General features: G+C 42.4%; 1 protein-coding gene across 1 annotated transcript; it reads right to left on the bottom strand.

The window, feature by feature from the left end:
- Positions 1 to 756: 756 nt before the first annotated feature.
- On the bottom strand, positions 757 to 25,253 carry PROSER2 (proline and serine rich 2). Its single transcript, XM_040062403.1, has 4 exons — positions 25,115 to 25,253; positions 15,620 to 15,835; positions 5,376 to 5,628; positions 757 to 4,512 (listed from the first exon to the last, which is right to left on the bottom strand). The coding sequence occupies exons 2-4, from the start codon at positions 15,797 to 15,799 to the stop codon at positions 3,521 to 3,523; spliced, it is 1,425 nt and encodes a 474-aa protein (XP_039918337.1). The 5' UTR covers positions 15,800 to 15,835; positions 25,115 to 25,253; the 3' UTR covers positions 757 to 3,520.
- Between the last annotated feature and the right edge of the window lie 230 nt (positions 25,254 to 25,483).

Raw genomic sequence — 25,483 nt, 5'->3', positions numbered from 1 at the left:
CCTGCCATGGCTGACACATGTAGCTGAGCCCTGAGGCAGCCCTGGAAAGCTTGGAGACAAGGCTGCTACACCTGCTGCTGCTTTTTGGCTATCACCACATCCAGCCTCAGGGATAAAAAAAAAAGCAGCTCAAGCAAAGGGGAAGTATTCCTTTTTTCTAGAGTGATTTCTAGTCTCTCTTTTATGACAGTTGATGTTTGGACAAATGCTCAACAACACCTGAATACTTCCAAAGAAATCCTTCTTGAAAAGACAGAAAAGCAGCAAACACAGATGTAGAAGGGATGGGTAGGAATGTTCTCTGACAGGGAACTTTGACCTGTGCAACAAGGAACATTTCCCCACTCAGCAGGACCACACTCATGGTAACAGCCTTGGAAACAAAGATGTTATTCTTCTTTCACATATAAAATACTCCTCTTGGAAAGGTCATTTTAATAATGCAAAACATTGTGAGAGAGGGGCTTTTGTCTAATTCAAAGTGTTCAGGATGAATTTAATTCCTGCAAGGACCCTGATCACAGCTGCTGAAGCCCACAAGTGAGAATACACATCTCTTGTCAGACATAGCTTTTTTTTTTTTTTTTGTCCCTCCCCCAGCACCTGCCATGGCAGGCTTGGGCTCTGGCTCACACACATCCGCAGTTGCAAAATAAAAGGTTATTAAATCAGTATTAGCCATTAAGAAAAAGTCACCTCCCTCCTCCAAGAAAGAGTCATGCTACTGGGTGGCAAAGAACACAATGGCACCTCCCATCAGCCGTCATTTAATTGGGTTTATTCTAGTTTAATAGATGATTTATCAGATTTGTGCAAGACAGTTACCTCTAGCACAAAGGGGAAGAAAGTAAAATCACAGCAACATATACACACAAAACAAGATACACAAAATAAAGCTAAATTTATATACAGGTTATTAGCAGCTAGACTTAACTTCATTTAGTACATGGCTTTACTCACTACAGTTTTAGGCACAGAGAAGAATTTATCTGCTATGATGAAGGGCCACAATAAATACCTCGTTCCAAGTCCTCCCTGGGCAGAAACTGCTTTACCTAATGAAGATGAAACTCTCACTTCCCACCAGTTGAGGACACAGCCCTGCACAAAGGATGAGAGAACACGATCCAGCTAATTCAGCATACAGCAACTTCAGATATTAAATATTTGGAGTATTTTTAAGTAGGGTGACATTACAGTTACTGAGCTGGACTGAATTTCAATGAAACAGTGTCAGGGTTTTCCCCCCCACATTTGCTTAGCAAGGACTCTCAGCTGTAAACAACTCAAAGAAGAGCTGGCAAGAAATGATTAGATGTGGAGATTGCTTCGTACATACTTCACATTCATAATGAAGAATTTGCTTTAACAGGATTTAAAAGCACAAAGGCCATGAAACATTTAAATTTACTTAGCAGGTTATGTTAATAGATTATGATGCATCATCCACATGTCAGCCTCCATTCCAGCCTGCGCTGCAGTACCTGCTTGGGTGTATTTTCTGTGCTCCCTTGTCTTTCTGATTTAGGACTACAGACTCAGAGCCCAGCAGAACAAGCCTGAGCTTTACTCGCAGCACACAAGCAGCCTTTTTTGTTACAGCAGCACCTCTCACGTTTGATTATGCATGCCCAAGTGCTTTGCCAGCCCAGGAATGGCCACATATTTTAATTACTGATTGCTTATGTATAGCAAGACAGTCACATGATCAGGAACACGATCACTTACCCAGTGAAAATGCTGAAAAGAATAACTACATAACAGAACCAGCCAGATACCGTAACAACACAATTAAAAATTTAAACAGCACGCAGATAATTAAAAAAAAAACAAAACAAAAAAACCCTTAACTTATGAGGCAGGTTGAGAATGACACAAACGTTTTTCCTTCACAACAGCTTCATTTACAAGCACAGCTCAGCAAGTTTGAAATACTTTATCACAAGAACTACAAACTTGTTTATCACAGTTATGTCAGAGCTCCTCGCCAAAGGGTGTGTCAGTTTCTGCTGTAGCCACCCCTCCTCTTCTCCAAGGTTTATTGCTCAGCTACTTTGGAGAAGGAGTGGGTTGGTCAAGGCTTTAGAAAGTGCAGAGTGTAAGTCAGTTTTTTTCCCTTTAGAAAAAACAAAACAAAACACTGAGAAATCAAACATGAATAGCAACAAAAAAATTGACAGTTTGGCATTTGAATTTAAAGTGGCTATTCTTGATGTTTTCAGGTCATACAAAAAGGGAAGGAGTTTCAATGTGGAACGGCACCTTTGCCATATATAAAAAAACCCCAAAACATACTAACAAATATATTTTGGGACCATCTTTACCAGCTTGTCTATTGAACAAAGGCAATATTCCACCAACTTGGACCATTCAGGAATGATGCGTTCCTACATGCAGCTCTCCTGAAACTCCACATAGCCTGCAAGAATTTTGGCTGTAACTTCTGTTATGCACTGGCAGGGCATAATAAGGCTGTGAACAGAGGACTGCTAGGACTACAGGAAGACCAAATGACAGTTTTACAAGTAACAGAACTTATAATTTGTGTAGTACAGCTACTGTTCAAAAAGTAACAGTTCCTTCCCAGGAACCCTAACGTAAAAGAGAAGACAACTTTTGACATACGGGTCTCTCTTTTGGTACAAAGTTAACCTGTTCCTAAGGCTTCTCTGCTGTGAGGTCCTCCCTGGGACAGAGCAGTTGGGGTCACAGATTGTCAGGAGACTCTTTGGCCGTCGGTGCGCAATCCGGTGCTCGGTGCATATCCTGGGGCTTTCCTGGTGCCCTTCCCTGGACATGTGGGGTGCTCAGGCGTGACGGAGAAGCAGGTGGCTGGGAAGGGAGTGGAGAGTCCAGGTGCAGCAGCAGAGTGAGGCAGTCACCCATCCAAAGCTCAGGCTGCTCTGTCCAGGAGAAGGTTGAAGGAGAAGCCACCCATGCACAGTTTTGAGTCAAGGGCAGAGTGAGGGAGCAGAAGACTCCACCTCTGGCAGGGAAAGAAACCAAGCCAGATAACACAGACAACAAAAAGTCACAGAAGGGTGTCACACTGTCAGAAATTTCAGCTGTGACGTTATCTCGAGCTCCCATGGACAGACAGACATGTGGGCAGGACAGACGGAGCTCTTTGTTTTGGCCTCAGAAACAGCAAAAGCAGGGTTTGCCTTTCAGTTTGCTATGTACAACAATACTGCACTGTACACTTCATTAACGAGATGCTGCCTGCTACAGTCCAGCATTAATTAAATAAAATTCCTCTTCATCACAAAGAGCAACAGATGAGTATCTCTGTAGGGAGGAGAGCCAAAGCCCAGTGCTGTACATGACCCTACGTGGTGCCAGTCCTTCTGGGATAAACACAAGCGGCCATTCCACAGTGTCTAATACCTTCCTGGCTTGCCTGAAGCAGAGAACTTTCCCTTTTTTCTTCCAATCCACTTGATCCCAATCCTGTTGGGACTGTTCTTGCACAAAGCCATGCTATGACTTTCCCCCCACTGCCACAACATTCCCATCCAGGTTACGCAGTCTCTTTCAGCAGTCCCAGTTTCCGGAGTGCCTCTCTCCTGGCTTCTTCAGTTGAGCCACGGCCAGAGAACTTCACCGTTATCCCTTGGGATCGAAATCCTGAAGGTCTAGGCAGCGAACCCGACCTCCTCCTCATGTCCAGGCTTACACCAGGCTGTTTATAATCATTACTGCTTTTTTCTGTGTTCTGCTGTGCGCTGCTGACTTTGTTAGTGGCAAGAGCCACCTCTGGTTTGATTGTTACAGTTTTGCCCATAGGAAGGAAAGGGCTGGGCTCACTTTTTAAAATCTCATGGATGTTTTGATATCCATTGGTAACAGCCTCTGACTGCTTGGGCTGCACATCAAGCTGCTGAGTGCCTGGGGCATGGTCCACTTGGTCCTGAGCTGGCTTTCCCTTAACCAGGCCGAGTTTTGTCAGGGCCTCATAGCGTGTTTGTTCAGAGGAGAGATCCCGTAAGGAAGAACTTCTGTTACGTGACAAGAAATCGTTTTTGTGCAGCTTCTCCTCCAGTTCAGCTGCCAGAAGAGCTCCCCCATTGATGTTGGCCAGCACCTGAGCCCGGCGCTCCTGGACGTTAACCGCTGCTTTGGAAATGGTCTGGCTGAATTCCTTGCCACTGACATTTGTTATGTTGATGTTGCTCGGGAACCGGTGCAGTTTGGGGGCGGGAGCAGGAGGGTGCTTGGGTGCTGTGGAATAATCACCGTTGGCTACCGGGGCTTTCTTCCTGTCAGAATTCCCTTCCTTGAGGGCGCCGGGGAAGCGAGCTCGGATCTCCACCTGCTGCTCAGAGATCTTCTGGGCCACGATGAGAGGAGTGGGGACGGAACGGAGCAACTTTGGATGCTGCACTGGAGGAGGGGGTGGTGGAGGGAGAGGAAGTGTCTCAGACACCGTCGCTGGTGGTGCAGGGGGCTGTGGGGGAAGGTCAGCAGGTACAGCTGGCTGAGGGCTCTTGGCTCTCCGAGCGGCATCCAACACTGAAAGGCAAAGCAGCAGAGAAGTCATTAACTCTTCACACAGGGCAGAGTGCGAGCTAAAAATGCATCTTTTAGCATTCCTTTCTAACTCAAACTCAGCCCATGTAGCCAGAAGAAATTATAACTGAAGTCCCAGCAATGGCATCTCATAGGCAATGCTATAGCTCAAATCACCACATTTACAGGGTCACTATGACAGCCTTCTCTGCCATTCACTCACAGTCTGCGTGTTGCTTCCCTGTGCTGCAATGGCTGCTCTTTCATAAGAGTTTTGCAGCTCTTATTTTTTATTAAAACAGCCAGGAGAGGACACATTACGTCCCACTGTGTGTACCAGCTGATAGATTCATTGTCCAAACAGAGAGAACACACTCTACATGGTGACAAAAACAACATGCCATATGCTATCTTGTCACAAACTCACTGATAGGATCCTGTGCCTTTCAGTAACACTGAAAACAATCTGCTTTCTTAAAGCTCTTGGAGAAAATCTTAAAAAGTCTTGGAGAAGAGCAGAGCATGAACAGGCTGGCGGATACAGTCTGCCTTGTTGCAATGACTGTGCACAACAGTGACAACTCAGTCTCCAGGCAGAAGCCTGAGATAGCAAACCAACAACTTCTTCAGATGCATGACCCCCATGAGGGAAAAGGAAAAATTAGGAAAAAAGTTACAGCAGCATGAAGAATTTCAAAAGCCCCAAGGCAAATTAAAATCACAGTCCTCAGAGTTCCTGATGAGTAACAAATTTATCTGGAGATAGTAAGGAAGGTACAGAATTTTTTTAGCTGTTTCTACAGAGAACTGGAATAAGTCAGGGCTGGATCCAAGGGAAAACCCACATCTGCAAGAAACACAAATACCTGGTTCTGCATCTCTGCTGGAAGGGCCTTCATGGTCACTGCTCTCAGGTGTTGACTGCACTAAGTCAATGATATCTTCAGTCTCTGAATGACTGGACACATTTTCTTCTGTTGACCTTGGGGACTGACAGTGGATGCCACTGTCACGTAGAGCCATCTCCTCCAAGTCATCTTCTAAGGCATCTATGGTTTCCTCAAAGAACATGAGAACATCCTGTTCTTCATGAGTTAAGTATTTCAAGCTTTCATCATCCTATGGGGAAAAAAGAAAAAAAAAAAAAAAACCAGAAAGATTGACACCTCCCAAAGAGACATTTAGACATTACAATGCTACAGGACAAACAAAGAAAAGTTAAAAACCAAAAGAGCAGCAATCGGTATTACATCCATTAGTTTAGCAAAGAAGTCTTCATTTGAGTTGTACAGAACAAATTACTAAAAGATCATAAAAGAAAAAAACAAAGCAGAAACAACCCAAAATAACCCAAAACTATCAAAAACCCCCCCAAACTAAAAACAAAACAAAAAAACCAAACCACAAACAAAAAAAACAACCCCACCCCCAAACAACCCAAAACATCCCTACATTCACCTGTGCCTTTGCAAGGGTTAGGATGGTGTCTGATTACAAACTGGGGCAAACTGTGTTCTGTGTCAGATTCAGGGACAGGGCTTGGGGAACAACATGGGAGGGAAAGGGTGCACTCAGGACAGTCCCAGAATGGGTTGATTCGCTTTTAGCTCAAGTTCAAAGGGTGACTTGGCTTTTAGAGGCAAAGCTGGAGCTGAGAAATGTCTGTGCCACCAGAAACTATAAATTATCCAGAGGTACATAAGAGATTACAAAGAGGTAATAGGAAGGAAGGAGATTGTTTCTAAAGATTTTACCTTTGAATTACAGTAAGGAGAACCCAAGAATAAATATGAAGACCTGTTCCCTACAGGATAGGGCCTTAGGCTATTTTCTTCAGCAGGAAATAATCCTCTAGACCACAGAAGTGATAAATAATCACTTGGATTATCCAGTCTTCATTTTCTCTGAGTCACTGCTCTTAATTAACTTGATTAGTACATTATCACTAAGCAAAGCTGGGCACTAACTCTTTTCCCTTCACCCTGGGAAACACTCACCTTTCCAGAAGCTTGGAGATGACAAAGAGTGATTAAGAAAGGCACTGCATTAAAACAATGGACACAGGGAAGACATTTCCCAAGAGACCCATGTAAGTTCTGGAATGCAAGTATATATTGTTGAAAAGCAAGTGAGGTTTTCCCTTTACTGGACTGGATTTCTCCCCTGCCAAGGATATACTGGAAACTTTGCTGTCAGTAACTCAACAAGCAACAGCAAGGACACCTCATTGCACGTGCAGACAGGGTAAAAAGGCTACTTCTTAGTAGAGGGCTGGGAGAATTTAGGTAAATACACAAAGGTATGCAGTACAAATATCCAAGAGGTAGCACGTTCTTGCTAGGGCAGCACAACTTGCTTCAAACTCACCATGCCTGTTCAGATCACCTTACATTAAGATTAGACTAAAAAAAATAAAACTCTGTGCAGCTCTACCTGTTAATACCTTGCACAAACAAAGCTTTTATCCCCATTCTCAGCATTAAAAATAAGAACAACGTAGCTCTGTAGCAAAGTAATGCCTATAGATTAAGAAATATAATGTGCTGCATTGTATGCAGTGGCAGTTGATCTCCAAGCACGCAGAATGTTACAGATGAGAAAATAAATGCTTTGAGGCTCTTAGCTGCTTTTGCCTGTGTGGCCAATAGAACATTTGGTGGGTGGGAAAGATGTACAGAGGTGTGGTTATGTCTAACTTAGTCTCACTATCCACAGTGTACTGTCAGAATAAGTAACTTATTCCAGCTTGCAGCAAAACTGCTACAAAAGCTAAAATTTGGATGCCATTTGCCACTGCCGGTTTAAAAGATGAACTTCAAAGGCTGACGTAGTCCACAGCTTGCACCCACCACATGTCAGTTTTCAAAGGCCAAGGAAAGTTTTACAGCTGCACTTGAAAAGCAAGACACAGACAAGCCTTCCTTTTTTTGTTTTTTGGTTGGCTTTTTTTCATGTGCGTGTGTTTTTTTTCCTTAATGGATGTTGCAATCTCCTTCCTTCCCCACCCAAATACTCATAGGGCTGCTATGTCTAGTAGGCGAGAGAATGACAGGAAAGGAGCCCTTGTTAGGTAGCCCTGAGCTGAAGCTGAACAGGACTCCGAGAACCTTTTGTTGAGGGTGAGCTCATTGCAAGAGCCAGACTTAAACAGGCAAAGGAAGAGGGGGTTGTGTTTAAGAAGGTCATAGTGGCAACAAATCCAGAGCGTGATACAGGAATTACTAACAGTCTGTTAGTAACAAGGCAGCTCTACTTGTTAGAAGGGGTAAAAAGGAAAGCCCTGCATGTGTGCACCTAAAAAAACTGCTCCCACATGAGCTTGTTTGATCAAGAGCTGAGCAAAGAATAAAGCAAAGAAGCACAGACTTTCAAAAGCACTTCCTTCCATCCTTTTCTGTGCCACAAGACTGAACATTTTTCCATGCCAGGTAAGAGTTTTGCCCGATTTAACCATCCCTCACGGATCTTGCTGAAATGAGCAGTGTCCCTTTAGGTAAAGGATCTAAACTGAGTAATCATCCCTTTGCAAACACATTTGTAATAAGTAGCATATCAAGATGTGAAAGGCCAATTTCATCCCTGTTAGCACTTCACTCTGTTTCCTCATGCAGTTTCTCTTCAAGATGATCAATGTCACATTTCATCAGGAAAGAAAAAAAAAAAACCACCAAAACCAAAAGCTCTGGAGAATAGGCAGTGTTAGGTCAGGGCACTGTACTGAGATGTAAGGCATCCAGTCTGGATAGAAACTCCCTTAGGCAAGGCATGTTTCAGTTTGCCAGCCAAGGAAACAATCCCATTACAGACACACAATCACAGTGGAAAAAAAAAAACCTACTCAGGCTGGTCAAACCAAAGGAGCTCAGAGATGTAAAGCAAGAAGTGACTTGCTTTATTCCCACCTGTATGACTTGTATTATAGTAAAGCCTTCAAAAAGATGGGAGGAATTTTTGTAACATAAAAGTGCCAGTTTTAACTAAGGCTACCAAGTCAATTTCAATTAGTTCACTTTCCATATATTCCAAGTACTGGAACAGTTCATATTCTTTCCAGGCTGGTTTTCCAGGCCTCCTTTTTTCTTGATGAATCTGTGTTTTTTCATAGTCAAAGAAAAGTCTTTTCAGCTACTCGAGTTATTCACCTCATAGTTTCCATCTACTGCCTACTCTTGATACACAAACACACCTCCCTAAATTAAATCTCACATACACCTAACACTACAAACTTTAAAACTACTGTCAAAAGACAGCCTGAATTTGAAACTTGAATATTGTGCCTCATCTTAAAATTGCATTAAATTAGGAGGATTAAAAAGACTGCTTGGACAGAAGACATTTGGGATGTAAACAGCTGAAATAGCTGAGTATGCTCAGCTGGCATTAATATTTTACATCTCTGTGCAGCCAAAGATTTCCTGCTTATGCCAAACAGGAAAGAGTCTGTTATAACAGTGTTTGGTATAAAAGAGGAAAAAAAAGTAATGAGAGAAAAAAAAGAAAAATAGATTCTATTTCATAGAAAAGATTTGTTGATTCCTTTCCCACCTGTTCAAAACAATGACTTAATATCCAGAGACCCACAACTTTTCACACGCATGTGAAGAAATTCTGAACATCACATCCAGATCGAAAATCCTAAGACCAGCACAGCTTTGATAGAAACAGAACACCACAGGAAATCCCAAGACATCTGCAGTGCTTAAAAAAAAAAAAAAAATCTTCTAAAAGCTGCTAAGGAACCAAACTTCATTTAGCAAAATACCAAGAGAATGCCAGATTCAACTCATTTATCAATCACCTGACAGCACTGAAGAATTAACAGGCACAATTCCACAAGAAAGAAGTGACTGGATGCTTCTCAAAAGGACTATGAAGGGAGCAAAGTAATGTGTAGTACAAAGGCCAGTGTAGCACCACTCGGGCCACAGTCTGCCAGTAACAAGGCAGTCCTACTTGTTAGAAGGGGTGAAAAGGAAAGCCCTGCATGCAGAAACTGTATGAGAACACGTATAAAAGCTTTAGCACAGAAGTAGCTCTGACTGGATTTACAGGAAAGGGAGATGGAATGGATTGTACTGCTGCGTTACTGAAGCTGGAAGCAAGTGAAATTACAGCTAAGAACATGAACTACTACACAGGATCAGACCAGACAGCCCATTTAGCTCAGCAGCCTTCAGCAGCTATGAACACACAGGACTAGGGAGAGAGGCTGGGGGGGATATTGCTGTATATTGGATGGACATTTTTTCATCCCCCAAATCTTTCCAGTTTCCAGCAATACATGGCTTAAAGACTTCCCAAATGCATCAGCATCTGTGTATTTAATAGCCCTTAATGAGCTTTTCTAGCATGAATTCGTCTTATTGTTTGAGCCAGGGAAATGACTGGCATTCACAGCATTCTGTGGCAGGGAGTTCCAGAGTGTAATTGTGTGCTGTGTCAAAAAGTGCTTCCTCTACAGCCCACTATCTGATGGTTTTGATCATACCATTTCATTTGGTGAAGAAGGCTATAATACTGAGTGCTGTTTTCTTCAGCTTATGAGCATAATTGTACTGTGTGCTTCATAAGAAGTAGCAAAGCATATAATCAATAGGTCCTAAGTGAGGAAACAAATTATCTACAAGCACTTAGAAGATAAACTAGATGAGCTAAAATCATAAACTGACTAAATTACTCCTAACCTACTTTTAAAGAAAGCAAGCTGAATATCTCCTTAAACTTGAACACATCTCTTTGATAAAAAAAAATTAGGCTGATCAGCTTATAGAAATTAAAAGGGAAAAAATTGTGTTAGAACAACATTGAGAAAAATGGGGAGACATTTCAGGCAAAAGCCACTAAATTTTCATTACAAAATCATAGCATTTCACCCCAAGCTCATTCCTCATGAGAGGGTTATTTACTTGACCAACAGGTACAAGCACATACCTTGATTTGAAACTTTTATAGCACAACCCCCAAAAATAAACTCACAGAAGAACCAAAAAATGATGCTGAGATTAAGTTACTGCAAGGCACCTGTGCAATCTGTGATTCTGTCAGTTTAAATGCCATAAAGAGGGAAAAATCTGCTGTTCAGGGACGCAGATCTCATTCTGGGATATATTAACCAGGGTGATGACATGACAGCACATCCTCATTCGGAACACAGAGTTCAGATTCAGTTGCTGAACTTTGGAAAGGATGCAGCCCAGCTGGACAGGGTCCAGAACAAAGCATGGAGTGCTGCGAGCCTAGCTGCACAGGAAGGCTCCAATAATGGAGCATGTTACATTTAAAACGAGGGAGAATGAATGGGTGGTGGGCAGATGCAGCCCTGTGTCCCTGTGGGTATTTTTACACATAAAAATATGACCATTCATACAATCACAACAAATCTTCTCTACATTCACTGAAGGTGAGACAAGCAGAAGTTAGCTTTCACATTACAGAAACTTTAATGCAAGTATTCCATAAGGTAGTGGAATGTACAAAGAAAATACTCTGGAAGTTCAGCCATGCCTATCAGCATGGTTTAAAAAGCAGATTTGCCCACCTGCTGGAATAATCTTTATCTACCAGATCCTGCCTCGAAGCACAATGATACAGCTTGTGCACAGAGCCCAAACTCCCTTCAGGATCTATATTCTCACTAGCACACGTACAGCAAGATCGTTCCTTGCTAGGAGTCAGACTCTTATTTTCCAAGGCACACTGCTTCCAGGGTGTACTAACATTGGTTTAAAGTGGATGAAGCATAGCACAGCTCTCCCCACACCCTGTAAGGAATGACTTCCACCTGCCCCAAGGCAGCTGTATCCATACAAAGTAAACAGTCAAAAATTCTTCTCATTTTTTTGTGTATTGTTATTTGGTAAAGTCCTTGGACACGGTGAAAGGTCTTGTAGTACACTAAAGCCTGTGGAGTATCAGTGTCAAGAGGGAAAAATACATTAATTTCATGAAAGGAGTCTATCTCAGGACTTTCCCTTGAACGAACCTGAAGTGCAGCTCAGCATCACAAGACTCATTCAAATTGTGAGGAAAAAAGGTGGCAGTGGGCTAACAGAGACATGATCTGTCCTTTTCCAGAACCCCTAAATTGACACTGGATTCCCTTCAGGGAGGCTGAGGTTAAGAGATACCAACATGGTGCACTTAGAATGCCAGGTCTGTTGAATCTGAATTATCTGTACTGATCAAAAAAAGGATAAGGATCATAACGAGTTTTTTAGGCTACAAGAGATATCGTAACTACAAAACAACCAGGTAATCCCTGAGTTAAATGGCTGAGTGTATGAAACAAAACACTGAGCCAGCTCAGAATACTCACAGCATAGTTGCTCTTCATGTCTATGTAACCAGTGTTCAGAATATCACCTATACTATACAAGTGATCCAGGAGTGACAAACCATCTTCAGTGACTGGCTATCAAGTCTTGTTCAAGCCAAGAGAGGAAGCTTGTTTGAACAAAGAGCAATCAGAACAAGCAAAATCTCTTCTTTAGAGTCATGGCCTCTCCCAGTTTAAGCCATCTGATTAGTGATCAAATGAAATAGTTACTTGAACAAATTCTACAGGTCGCCACTGCCCCAAAAAGACTGGTGGTGAACTGTGGCATTAACCAAGGATCTGTGTGATCCAAAATAAAAACCACTGCATGATCCACCAAGAATAACAAGAACTCACTATCCCTCTAAGCTATCACTCAGTAAGACATGTTCAGATACAGAAGGTAAAGTACTGAAGTTGTAGCAACAGATCCAAGGCATTGACACAGCTTATTATCAGTGCAGCTCCAATTAGCACAGCTCACTTCAGATACAACCAGCACCTCTGCCATGGTTTTCACAGGTAGCATAATTGTCCTAGCACATTATTCACACTTAGAAACTAAAGCAGTTAGTCACGGCTGAGAATAGATACCCAGCACAATTATCAGAGAGAAGCACTGAAAGAAGGATGCCTTTAAGAAGCTGGTCTGTGCCTATTCAGTCAGTGGAACAAGACAAATTGCTCCAAAAAACCCCAAGACCTAGTTTTATCTTCTAATTAAGTGTCCTTAAATCGCTGCAACTGTATTTCATGTCAAGTTAATTCTTTTACCATATGTCAGGCAGTGCCATTCCAGACTGGGTTTTGGAAGCTAGAATTGCCAAGAACAGTGTTTTTATTTGCCCTCACCCTTGGATAAGTGCAACTGATTCCATGCATCAGGAAAATACACTTCTCTAAAGAAGATGTATGGATTCCCTCTTTGTTAAAAAGAGCCCAAAATACATGTGCAAATTCTTGTCCTCATATGTAAGGACTTTTATGGTTACTAACTTTCATGTGAGATGAAGATACCAAGGCATACATTCCTCCCATCTCAACTCAACCTGCTGCAACAGATTTGGCAGAATAAATCCAGACCTGAACATCTATAATTTCCATGGAAATACTCCTAAAAATCAAGGCAGCATCTAGCTTTCCTTTTAAAAAAAATAAATTTGGCTAAGAGGCCTGCAGTTGTCAAAGATGAACTGAACTATATAGGTAAGAGAAGCTGAGAAATCTGGCAAACTTAAACTGAAGTGACAACAGCTGACTGTGAAGAATTCCCCACACAGAATTTTAAGACCTTTTTAGCACATGGCAATTGGTGTCCATCTCCTAGTCACTGCTAAACTGACAAACAGCTCCCAGCAAGTGATGCCAGCACAGACATACAGGATGCAGAACCAGCCAGGAGTCAGCCAAGCCAGCTGTGAGCAGTCAGCAAAGGCTAAAGCCAGTCCAAGTGTTTGTCCCTGTTATCACATCCCTGGGTTTGTTTGAATTCCACAGATGCAATACAAAAGTTATATTTAGTGACTAACGCAGTTTGACACTGAGAAGCTTAAGAGCCTGGTTTTTTACCATCAAGTGGGAAGAAACCTGCAGCAGTACGGGCCTGCCATAAGAAGCAGTGTCACAATTCTTTCCTCTGAAATGCCATTACAAGAGGCCCCCCCCAAAAAAAAAAATCAAAGCCAACCCTGACCTTTCTTGCCATGTCTCTAGGTGAACAGACTCAGGAAAGTGATAAATGAAGAGGCAGTTAGGTCTTTATTTGCTTCTGTTCCAGGGTCCAGTAAAGGTCCAGCATGCCTGAAAATACATCCCCTCTTTTCTCAGAACCAGCATAACAGAAATCCTTTGTCTACACAAAGTTATCTATCCCTTTCTTCTCATTAGGCCATCAAAGCTTCTGCATCTTCTGAACTTTTATAACAAAACTACTGAAGCAAGAAGATAATGTCTCTAGGAGCATGTTCCAGCAATTGGGCAGAATTCCCTTCACATTCAGTTTAACACAGACACCTTCTCAAATTCAGAAACTGAAATGATGCCTGTATTGAGAAGAGTTTATATTGTCCAACCTGTTATGCACATGCAAGCTGTCAGCCTTATTGCACATGCCACTTACTACACTGCTGGAAGAAGAATCATGGAAGGGGATCTGAGGCATCAAAATTAAATTAGCTGGTACACAATTCAGTGTCTTCATGCACAAACTTAAACAAGACAAGCGAAAGGCTCTGTGAACTGCTAATTCACAGGTCTGATGGGAATTGCCTAAGCCAGCAGCCAACTTTTACTCCATCTATAAATTACTGCATTACAGAGTGGGAAGGGATTCCAATTCTAGCTGATGCATCATCATATGGGTTATCACATGGCAGGATCTAGTTGGACTAAGGGAATTTACGTCATTTTCTGACACAGCAGACCTGGGATGAGGTTGTACAAACGGATTTATACATAGCTTTGTTATTCAATACCAATTTCTTCAAATGTCTAGTCTCATGCCTACTACTACAGCTAAGAATAGAACCCAAGGAAATATGATTGGCTGTTACTGTGTTAATCTGGAAACTAGTGGTAGAGTAATAAGCAAAATTCACTTGCAATTCTGTGTAAAATTAAGTGGTAATTCTCTAACAAAGTACTACTTCCACTCTAATTCTCTAAAATTCAACCAGCTTCATAAAATAAACAACATACTTAATTTTCTGAGTCCAAATTATGTACCTAACTTCCCCCACCCCGATCCTTCATAACTTTTTTCTAGAACAAATCAGAAACAGTTAAGGAGCTAAACTTCATCATACATGTTTTGTGTTTTAACTAGCAACACAAGCTAAAGGATACAGCATCATATTAACAGTAAGTATTTTCAGTAGAAACAACAAAAAAAGGAACAGCTTTAGAATTGCCTCCAGGTGCCAGAAAGCTCACATAATAGCACAAAACCATCAGTGTGTCTGAGCTATACAGATAAATACAGGTTTTGCCACTTACTCTTTCACAGAAAACTACCACATTAAAAGGAAACTATCAGGGAGAGCAGAGGGAAAGAGACAGAAAGCCTAATTCCATGTTTAAGGCAAGACAGATTTAGATTTCCACTTAGAGCAAGCATGTTTAGCAGAGTGCTCTTTCCTCAATTAAAAATGGATGTTTTTCAAATGGTTGGGATAATTAAAAAATATGGAAGGAACCATATCTGCTTTCTAGGCTTAGCCTGTCACAGTACAAAGCGTACTGTTGAGTTCACTACCTGATTCACCCTGCTAATTGGGAAGAATGCAGAAGTGCATCCTACTCCCTCAGTTACTCACTCAGGATTTAAATGGCCACACACTCATACTCACTAATGCCAGCACGGCTTTGTTTATGGTGACATATTTGTTACTCATCTAATTAAGGTGGAATAAACTGAGACCTTTATTCAGGAGTGTCAACAAAGAGATTAAGCAAAAAGCAGTGTGTAGAACACCCACTATCCTTGAGTTTCTTTATGAGCTGTTTAAGAAAGCAAGGGCAGAGCAGCCCTTACTGCCATTCCTGGTTCTCTGGGAGGAAAGGCTGGAAAGAAGCACTCTCCAAGCTCTCAGAGACAATTAGACCAGAATAACAAGCTGTTATACCAAAGCTGAGAAGTTATTTCTGGCCTTTGAGTTTAACAACTGAGACAACACCAGCAACCACTTAGGATTAGAAATGGCAAAAATCAATCTTAATAGAACAAAAATCGCGTGATGTGGACAGAGCTATTAATGTAATCTGCATCACCAAGCACAAGGCTCATTAAACACTTACCAAGGCAAGATTTCTGCACCTAGCTTGGCTGCCGTGATTCTCCACGCTGCCAGCCCTTTCCATGCTCCCATGCGTGTGCTCCGGAGAGATTTCGGATGCCATTTCCGGAGAATCCACCAGGAGATTCCTAGGCATCACACCTTCTTGACTTACTGATCCTGACGCAGCACAAAATGCCATTGGTGTGTTACGTGGGGCTGCTTGCTTTATTCATGTCTGGAAACAGAGAACAATGTGGTATGGGGTTAAATCTGCTTGTTAAAACACTTGAAAAGGAATGGAGAATAAATGGCAAAAAAAAAAAAAAAAAAATCCCACACAAGTTAATAAAGAGCATCTCTTTATGCCCTGAAACACATCTACTGCTTTATGGGCATCTTTTAAAATACTTTTTGTTCACAAAGATGACTAAAAATCCAACATAGAAAGGTTCTGTACCCTATCTCTCGTACTTCCAAACCAGATATCTACGGACAGTTAGAAGCAATATCCTTGCCCTACAAATTCAGTTTGTGCTTTCCATTATGGCACATCATTAACAGTAATAAAATCCCACTGGCTGAGATACCAACTGGCCCAGTTCAAGTGTCTTTATTTGGTTTTAAACAAGAATTCTGTTTATTGGATCATATGAGGGAAACAGAACCCCGTTCATTTCCTAACACTGCTGCAGTTAACTCGTGCTACTGAAGCAACTCTATGCCACCTGCTTCTGGTGAAAGATCCATGAGCAGAACTTGGTGACATTTTTGCACCAGCGCATTACAAATTGCATTTTAAAGTTTCAAGAGCTTTTATTTTACTCAGCCATGAAGAAACAGTACTTCTACATTTGGAAGACACTTACTGAAATAGACATATGCACCAGCATTCACTGGAGCAAAAGCCCCCAGTTTTTTAAGCTTTCCCAATGCCCAGTTCTGTAAAACCTCTGAATTTTCATCATCTCCCAAAATACTCTGGCAGAACTTTTTCTTTTATTATCGAGGACACAAACACAAAAGTCATCTTAGTGCACGAACAGCACAAGCAGGGGGTAGGCAAAACACAGAACCTAGCTCATTTCTCGCTCCGATACGTTAAACCACCCTTTGCAACGAGAAATTGCCTTGCTTGCTAGCAGTCCATTTTTTCAGCCACCCTGCCTGTGACCCGTGAACAGCAGTGACACATTCCTCAAAACAGCTGGTTCTGAGCTGCCACGTTATATGCAACCAGCTGGGAAATGGACACCATTCCCCTGACACTGCACAAATTAAATGAGATGCTCCTGCTTCCCAAGTGCTTCTCCCTTTATAATGGCTCAAGAGGCGACACGACACGAGAAGCAAAGTCAAGCCCACATTTCCAATTCAATCGGATTACTTCTCCTTGCTCCCCACAGCTGTGGGCTGAGGGCTGAGAAACCAGAGCCTTCTGGTAAGCTGATTAGTGTTTCATAGCAGCAAGATAACATCTGCCAATACTGAGCAACAATTCCATCCCACTGATCCCTCCTCCCAGGAGAGGGCTATGACATTACCAGAGGTGCGTCGCAGCACCAACGTGTCCTGTGGGAAAGCTCCCACACAATGTAGCTAGGCTGCAGTCCAGCAAGTCTTGGAAGCACATCCACAATCCAGAGCACTGGGCTGCCACAACAAAAACATCTCATAGCCCTTCTTACAAACATTACGACTAATGATCAAATTTAGCCTTACTTTTACACAAAAAGAACATTCTTCTTTTTTTCCTTTTAAGAACTTTAGCTATCAATGATAAAATGCATCATCAGGATAACAGGCTTTAAGTGGTGCCCAGAGAGATAGAAACACTCATGGTCTTGGTTTTCAAACTCTCAGGACAGGCATTCACAGGAACACTGGGGCAGCTGCTGTACCTTTGGCTACTGCAGAAAGCTGAACAGGAAAAGAGCAGCCCAAGCACGGAACATATCCCCCAACACCAGCTCCATCTACTACAAACCCCGTGGTGCTGAAAAGCCACACACAAACACATCCACACAAGAAAATATAAGCAATTTTTGGAAGCCAACATTATCAGGGAAAATCTTGACTCCTCTGAAATCCTACATGTGAACAAACACACACAAATACACATACAATTTTTAGAAGGCAAGACTATCAGAGAATCTCGACACCTCTGAAATTCACAGAAAACTCCCACTGACTTCAGATTCCATCCTTTGACTGTCAAGGTGATGTTCAGATGGAAGAGACCAGCAAGATGTGAGTACTTCCACTGACATTCAACACAAGGCAAATATTATTTATCTTCAGCACTTTTAAGTTGCAGCATCAAATTTTTATCCAGGTGTCCCAAATATAAACTGAATATGCCATGTTTGTTCAGTCCCTCAGTAATGCTACAGATAACATTGAGATTTCTAGAACTACACTCAAAACTATGAACATTTTATGGACTATATTATGAAAGGTCACTGCTGCAGATTACAATAGATATCATAAATAAACCCTACATTTAAAGACTAACCAAGAGAAGATATTAATCGGCATTATCAAGAAACAAATCAAGAGGCTCAGATTTTGAGGGAGAAGTATTTAAGAGCATTGTTCCACTTTCTCCAACAGCAATACCTCAGTTTAACCAGGACTAAGTTCATGGTAGACTACCTGCATTCAGGACAGCAGGAACACCCAGATTCAGCAGAAATAAACATTAAAGCCAAGAATTCTAAATAACAACAAATAACTCTGCTCCCAGCAAGCTCCCATTACTCATTCTGGAGCTCCAGTTCAGATGTTTCACAAAGCTCCTGAACAATGACTAAAGGCAGTGAGTGCGACTGGTTCAGAGAGCCGCCCACACAAGAGCCAGTATCAAACATTACAGCTCCGGTCCTGCTTTTTTCTTGGAAACTGTGGCTTCTTTGGGACTTTTACTCATTTCAAAAAAGCTTGGGAGCTGTGCAGGAAGCCTGCAGAAAAGGTGTGGGGGGCGATTTTTTCCCCTTGTACCTTTTACATCACCTTTAACACATCAAAGGTACATGTCAATAAAATCATAATCCCCTCATATATCTTATTTCTTCTCCCTTTCCTATGTTTTTTATGCTTTGAGAAACTCCTACACCTTTGTACAGTGTCTACAGCAGCTAAAGCTGACGTGAGGCTGCCCAGCACTGCTGCAATACATATAGCATGTTTTACAGACAGATTCCTCTCCTAACCATGGTTTACAGTGAAGTCCCTTCACCCTCTTTATGTCATCTCTATTAAGTGAAAGACTTCATAGGTTTAAGATGGAAATAGTCAAGAATCTAATGAATTTCCAGACCCCACTGTCTGTTTCAGTAGGATTGCCAAGGTAACAAGCAAGGTTCAAAAATAAGGCAACCTTCCTCAGAGAGAGCAGGAACAGCAGGACGACAGGCAGCTGCTCCTCCTGACCTTCAGAGAGGCATTAAATATGAAAGTCACTCGCAATGGGATTTGTTGTTCAGTCATTGTAGCTGGGTATTTTTTAGCTTGGCTTAAGAGATGTGTGCCTGTACTATCAGGGATTAATAAAAAAATATCAGACCATGACACAAGAGTGCAGAAGTGTGACAAGAACAGTACTATCTGGAGAGAGGATCCCAGATATTAAACCAGAAATGCATCTTAGGGCAGATGTGATTTTATCATCTATGTGATCACTTCTTGGTTACACCAGAGATAGCCTTCATGAGATATTTAGAACAATACAAGTCCCATATCATGTATGTTTTTAAGAGAGTAGAAGGAGGAAATTGAAAGATTCTAAAGTTAGCACTGAATTTCACCTCCCAAGATTTAATTTTGCATTGACAGAGACAAATAACTCAGAGAGAATGTATTAAGTTGCCATCAAAGATAAGGTGCGGTCTGTCCTTTCAAAAAGGATATGTTTATAGTTTTGCTGACTAAGGTTACTTCTTCACTGAAGCTCAGTGTTAGCATTTACAAGGGACTGTTTCTATAGTAGCAGGAGATTGAAAGAATTTTTTATTAACAATCCTGTTTGAAGACTAGCTTAATAGGCAAAAAGATCAATCCCACAAAAGTGCAAGACATTTAAATGCTGAAAATCAACTGCTATGTGAGCCAAAAGTCAGCAGACAGCACCAGGCCATTAACTGCACTATATACTTAAGGTGAGTTGACAATTTATAGAAAATTATCATGCATTTTTAAAAGGGCACAAGATCAGTCTGTCCCTTTCACTATACATACAATTTCTAGAACACTCTTAGCACGAAACATTTCTCAAGATAGATTTCTAAGCCTCATTGTATTCTGAGCATCACACAGACTTTTTGCCTTAGTTTTAACCAGCTCTTTCTCAGTGATTCAACTGAAACAGAAGAAGTGGCCAGTGAGCTTCAAGGTTGGTTTAATCTGTCAGCTCTGCACAGACATAGCAATGCACACACCCAGCTCTGCACACACCGTCAGCACCTTGCACTCCATGGTAGTGTTGTGAGTTAAGCATCTGGAAACCCTCTGTGGTCATAAGAAGTGTTACCATGGGATGGGTTTTATTAAAATGATGGTACAGGGGCAGACTGGAGACCCTTATCAGCCTCTGACAGTTGGCAGCAGAGCAGAAAACAAGGTAAGGGAGAGTAAGAATTCATTCAGATTCCTGTGTGCTGTGGTCAGGAGACCACAGCGCTTCCCAAAACAGACCAGGTATTTGTGCCTAATAACCTCATGATTTTTTCCTTGTACTAAGTGCTCCTGCAACATACCTCTGAACCAGCTGTGCCAGACCAGAGCTAAACAAAACCAGCTGGCCCATGACATGTATTCACTGAACCACTGCTGTTCCAGACTCCTCAAAACTAACTGGGGGTTAGTTATAATCAACACATCTCCTTCTGAACAGAGCTGTCAGCAACTGAATGCTTCTTACCTCCTTCAGTATGTGAAATACTGAGTAAATGCTTGAGCTTTAGGGGTAACCCTACTCTTTTGATATACAGTAAGATTGAAGCTTTCTGGTAGAATAATAGACTAAGTAACAGTACTGCCTAAAGAGGCCAAACCCCACAGGCAAGTTGACTAATTCCAGGAATACACAGGATAAACTGATGAGGTTTTGCTGAACATATAAAAAACCCACAGAATCAGACAATAAATTTATAAACTGCTCTTACAGAAAGAAACAAAACAAAACTGAATAACAACAGACAACAGCTGGGGTTTATGAACCAAGGTAAACTAAAACTGGCCAACATGGTTAAAATTCTGGCTTTCCTTCTCCACATCATAAGTGTAGAAGCTTGTGATAATATTGAGTATGATTCACAGTCTTTATCTGCTCATGAAAAAACCTGTGTGTTCGAAACAGTCATGGCTATTTAACATCCAGTAACCCGGAAACGTTCCTGCCCTTGTTCAGAGAGGGACTGTCACCACAGTATGGCCAGACAAATAAAAATGCTGACCGTCAACAGAAAAAGAACAACAAAAAAAACCCTACACAGATACAGAATCCACGACAGTAAGGTCAGCTAAATGAGAGCAAGGCCAACAGCATTTTTACAGACACTTCCTTGGACATCAATACTGATTTGCAAACAGGTGACAATTAGGACTGAACAATGTTTAGAGAAGTGTGAATTCAGGGGGCTCTCATGGCAGCCCATGGCAGATATGCAACTACATCAAAGTAATTACAGAGTGACAAGAGCCACACAAGTCTTCCAGAATTCAGTTGTTTTCAATTCAATATTTTGTTTTAAACTTTCTGGTTTCTGTGGCACTCTTGTGACAATCCAAACTTTCCTCTACAGGCTGGAGAGCTACAAAATCCGTTAGTTTTAGAGCTAAAAACAAAGATTCTCTCAGTCCTCTAAATCTGGAAGCTGGAGTTTCAAGAAACACACTGAATGTCATTCATGCAACTTGCACTAGAATTTGTAAGAGCTGCCAACAGTGAAATAACTAATCCTGTATACATACCTTTTTTTAAAACAACTAGATGGGCAAGGTACCAATTCAGTGAAACTTAAAAGTGTCTGACTTCACTAGGACATTCTATCACACGCTTAAATAGTTCAGTGAATTGGATCTCAAATGTAGCAACCACTTAAAAAGAAAGGAAACAATCACAAACCAACATTTTCATCACCTAAGTAATAATTACTACACTGAATTCTCTAAATCATGCTTTGCTCAGAAACAATGCCTAAAGTCACACCTTTGACCACCAAGACTGATGATACCAGAAAATGAGGATTCCATACAGTGCTTCATTCTTAACTGATCTTTCTAGATTTTCAAGAACATCTTTTTTACTGTTTTGAGACCCTATGCCTTAGAGACTTTGTTACATATAACCAAGCCAGCACAAGAGCACAGCTCATCACTACCTCATACTCCTTTCTCTGCAGTGTTTGGGAAATGCTCCTTCTTTCAAGGCAGTGGAATACCAGTGCAAGATTTGATGATGTTTGATAAGCACATTGGTCCACCCTCAAGACAGTATTTATCAGGGTAAAAAAAGGCATCTGTGATGCATATCCCACATATCTTTGCCTTTTCCCTTGCAAACAAACCCTGTTCCCAGTTCACTACATCAGCAACAGCATCAGCTGAATCTTGTTGCCAGAAATGAAGGCCAGTGGCAACGGCTCCTATACAACATTGTGGATTAAACCACAAAGATCCCTGAAGTGCTCACATTTCCCACTCATTTACAGTGACAGAATCCCTTCCTGCCCCAACTAAAAAATAAAACTACAGCCAGTGACAAGTAGTTACTTTTCTGTAGAACAAGGTCTTGCCCAAGGATAACGATAAGGCACTCACTGGTACTCTCCAGTTGAGATTTCATGACCAGCAGGTGCTCAGCGGGAGAACTACATGTGATACCCAGAGCTGCCTTGTCCAGTCCTACATGGGGCTTTAAACACATCCAGGGGATGGCTGAACTCTCCTCTGACTTCAAATGTCCTTATGCAAATTTCAACAAGGAAAGCATCCCATTCTTTTCAGGTTACACTTTTTAAATCTCCCCTGTTAACATCAGGGTGGTGCTATCTGTGACAACCAACACTTTAGAACCATGAAGTGTACATAAACAATTTCAGGCACAGACGCCTCTGTAATTAGTCAACTTCTGTCTTGTTACAGGTGCAGCATTGCTGGGGTTTAGGGTTTCATTATGTAACTGCTGCTACAGTCATAGCAATGGTGAGCCAAATCCTGTTTTACACAGTATTTAGGAGAGCAAGACAATTTTCAGCCCCAGTACAGCTGCGTCACAGTCTCACAACTCGATTTTAGGCTGCTCTCCGACATTTCTTTTTGTGACTGCTGCACTGGTGTGGGGAAGAAAGCAGAGAACATCTGAAGCACCAAAGCATGGGTGTTTACTTTCAAAAGTAACTAATTTTGGACATTTCATTCCTATGTAAGTACATAAAGGTCTGCCTGCCCAAGGTAAACAAAACTGAAAACAGCACTGACAAAACAGAGCAGCAGAGTCTTGGTCCTGGACTTTACTTGGTACAGGGATAATGCATACACACCCAATGGAAAAGAATATATTTAAGCAGTTAGTTATACTAGAAATTAAAATCACTTGTTTTATTTTTTAATTAAAAAAAAAAAAAAGAGAGGAGGGAGGATTTGGTAACACTAACAGCCTGTCTGTCTGGCTTTGAAAGCCACATTCATATGCTCATTTATTTTCATGCTCCAGTATTTCAGAAGGTCAGTCAGCCTGAGACTTGTCAACTGCTCAGGAGTTAAGTTGTTCCAGTTACTATATCCAACCAGCAATCCGTCTGCCAACATTCTTGGTTAATGTTTCTCTCAGAGGCATGCAGAGAAAAAAACAGCTATAACTAACAAGATGAGAAGAGTGTTACTACTGCCAAAACAGAGATGCAATATAGAAATCTCCCTGTTCCTTTCTAATGACAGGCATTACTTGCACTTCTGGTCATAAAACTTCATTCTACTCATTCACTGTATATTGGGTAAAACCCCCCCAAAAAAACACTGATAAGAAATACACTGCTGGGAAAATCTATTCCATTTCTGAGAAATAAGTAATATCTTAATTTCTTAGAGACCCAAGCAAGCAACATTTTTTTTTCCTTTTATTGTTTAAACATGAGCTCCCCCCTTACACAACAGTAGTATACAAACTGAAAAGGAAGGAGAAAAGCCACAATCAGAATTCTTTAAATTAGTACAAGGAAGGCCATCTACAACACTGCATTAGTCAAGGATCTGTGTCAAAGTCTTAAAATAATATATTTTTATTAGCATAAGCCAGAAATTGCAAAAGCTTTTAAAGCTAAGCCTTATGCTTTAGGGTTTGGAAAGAAGTCTTTCATTCTGCGTCTTTTATAATAGGGACGGGAAAGGAAAAAACTGTTACATTTCTGATACTTGTTATAGCTTAAAATCCTTGGAAAATGTTTAGAATTATTCAGAAGAGGCTATCTTATCTCTTTCCTATTTCATCTGCACGCTTGTTACCACAGGAATCATCTCTTGCTACACCCATGCACCGGACCAAGCACAAGAGAGCTCCACTTCCAGCAACCTCCTCCCGCTGCCACACTAAAACAAAAACTATTCAGGAAACATGCCCTTGAGATCCTGGATTACTGAAAATCCCGAGAGTGTTTTTAAGGCTGCGCTTTCTCCTTACACGCACTAAACCTCACCCGAACCACCTAAGATTAAGATCTTAAGAAGCACCAGCCATCTCATGCTTACCACCTACCGATGGAAAAGGCACCTGACAGGGGGAAGAAAAATATCCTGAACTAGAATCTGGTGTAAACTACTGTTTACACCAACAGCTTTTCCAAAGGAAACCCTAAACTACAGACAATCGGAAAGCAAAGAGGAGGCACAAGGCAGCTGTTTCTCATCATCCTTAGGCAGGCAGGAACAACATAAATGAAAGTTTAATAGCTATGAACATTTTACTTAAATGTATTTTTTTTTTTTTAAGTTGCCGATTAGCAGAATCAAGTTTTAGGTTACGCCACCGAAGAACAAGAGGTAAAAAAATTCTGAACAGCTCAATAGCGGGAAGCCAAGCCTCACACAAGGCAAGGCAGCAGTTTGCTGATAGTTTTTCTCCTCACCGCCTGTGCACCAAAACTAACCCAAGCCCAAAACTGTTTTACGGGGTTGTGCCGGTCCCTGTCCCCGGTCCCGCCCGCCACCCGGAGCCCGCGCAGCGCACGGAGCACCCGGCGCCCCGGCCGCCGCTGCTGCTGGAACAGGAGGGAAGAATAATTAAAAATCCATTAGTGAGTAATAAGAGCAACGCCGAACCATTCCCGTGGCGGGCTGGCAGGGGCGCGCAGCTCCGCGGCCTCGCCCCGTAGACAGACCGAGCCGGTGGCCGGCGCCAGCTCGTCCCCTCACGCCAGCGGACCCCAGAGCCGGCGGGGACGAGCCCGGGAGCAGCGAAGACTCCCTCAGCCGGGGGCCCACGCAGGTCGAGGGGAGCCCCCCGAGGAAGGGCGGCACTCACCGGCTTTGGGGTCCGCGCTTCTCCCAGCCGAGGGCTGAACGAGCCCGGGCGGAGGGCGGGCAGGTGGCCGGAGCAGCACCGCGGGCTCCGCCGAGCTGCCGCCCCGAACTCATGCGCACTGCGCCGGCCGCCACCCACGGCGGGCGGATAAAGCGGCCGGGCGGTGGCTCAGCCCGACCCGGCTCCGCCTCGCCCGGGCGGGACCGCCGCCTTTGTCCCGGCGCTCGGGGAGGGAGTGTGCCCTTCCGAACGGCGGCTGCGGTGCGGTGGGGGCTGAGGCGATGCCCTGCCCTGCCCCGCCCGGGGAGCGGAGCCCAGTGCGTTAGAGCTACGAAGTTCGTCAAGGGTCTGCAGAACGTCACTTGTGAG

This window comes from Hirundo rustica, chromosome 4, assembly GCF_015227805.2.
Source record: "Hirundo rustica isolate bHirRus1 chromosome 4, bHirRus1.pri.v3, whole genome shotgun sequence".
Lineage (NCBI taxonomy): Eukaryota > Metazoa > Chordata > Aves > Passeriformes > Hirundinidae > Hirundo > Hirundo rustica.
Note: the sequence above shows the minus strand (reverse complement) of the source record. Positions and strands in the feature narration are given on the sequence as shown.

Coding starts and splice junctions, on each gene's coding strand:
- PROSER2 (XM_040062403.1), bottom strand. CDS start 15,799: ATGGCATTTTGTGCTGCGTCAGGATCAGTAAGTCAAGAAGGTGTGATG. Junction 5,629..15,619: donor GGTGCAGAAATCTTGCCTTG/GTAAGTGTTTAA, acceptor TTTTCCCCATAG/GATGATGAAAGCTTGAAATA. Junction 4,513..5,375: donor CAGCAGAGATGCAGAACCAG/GTATTTGTGTTT, acceptor TTTGCCTTTCAG/TGTTGGATGCCGCTCGGAGA.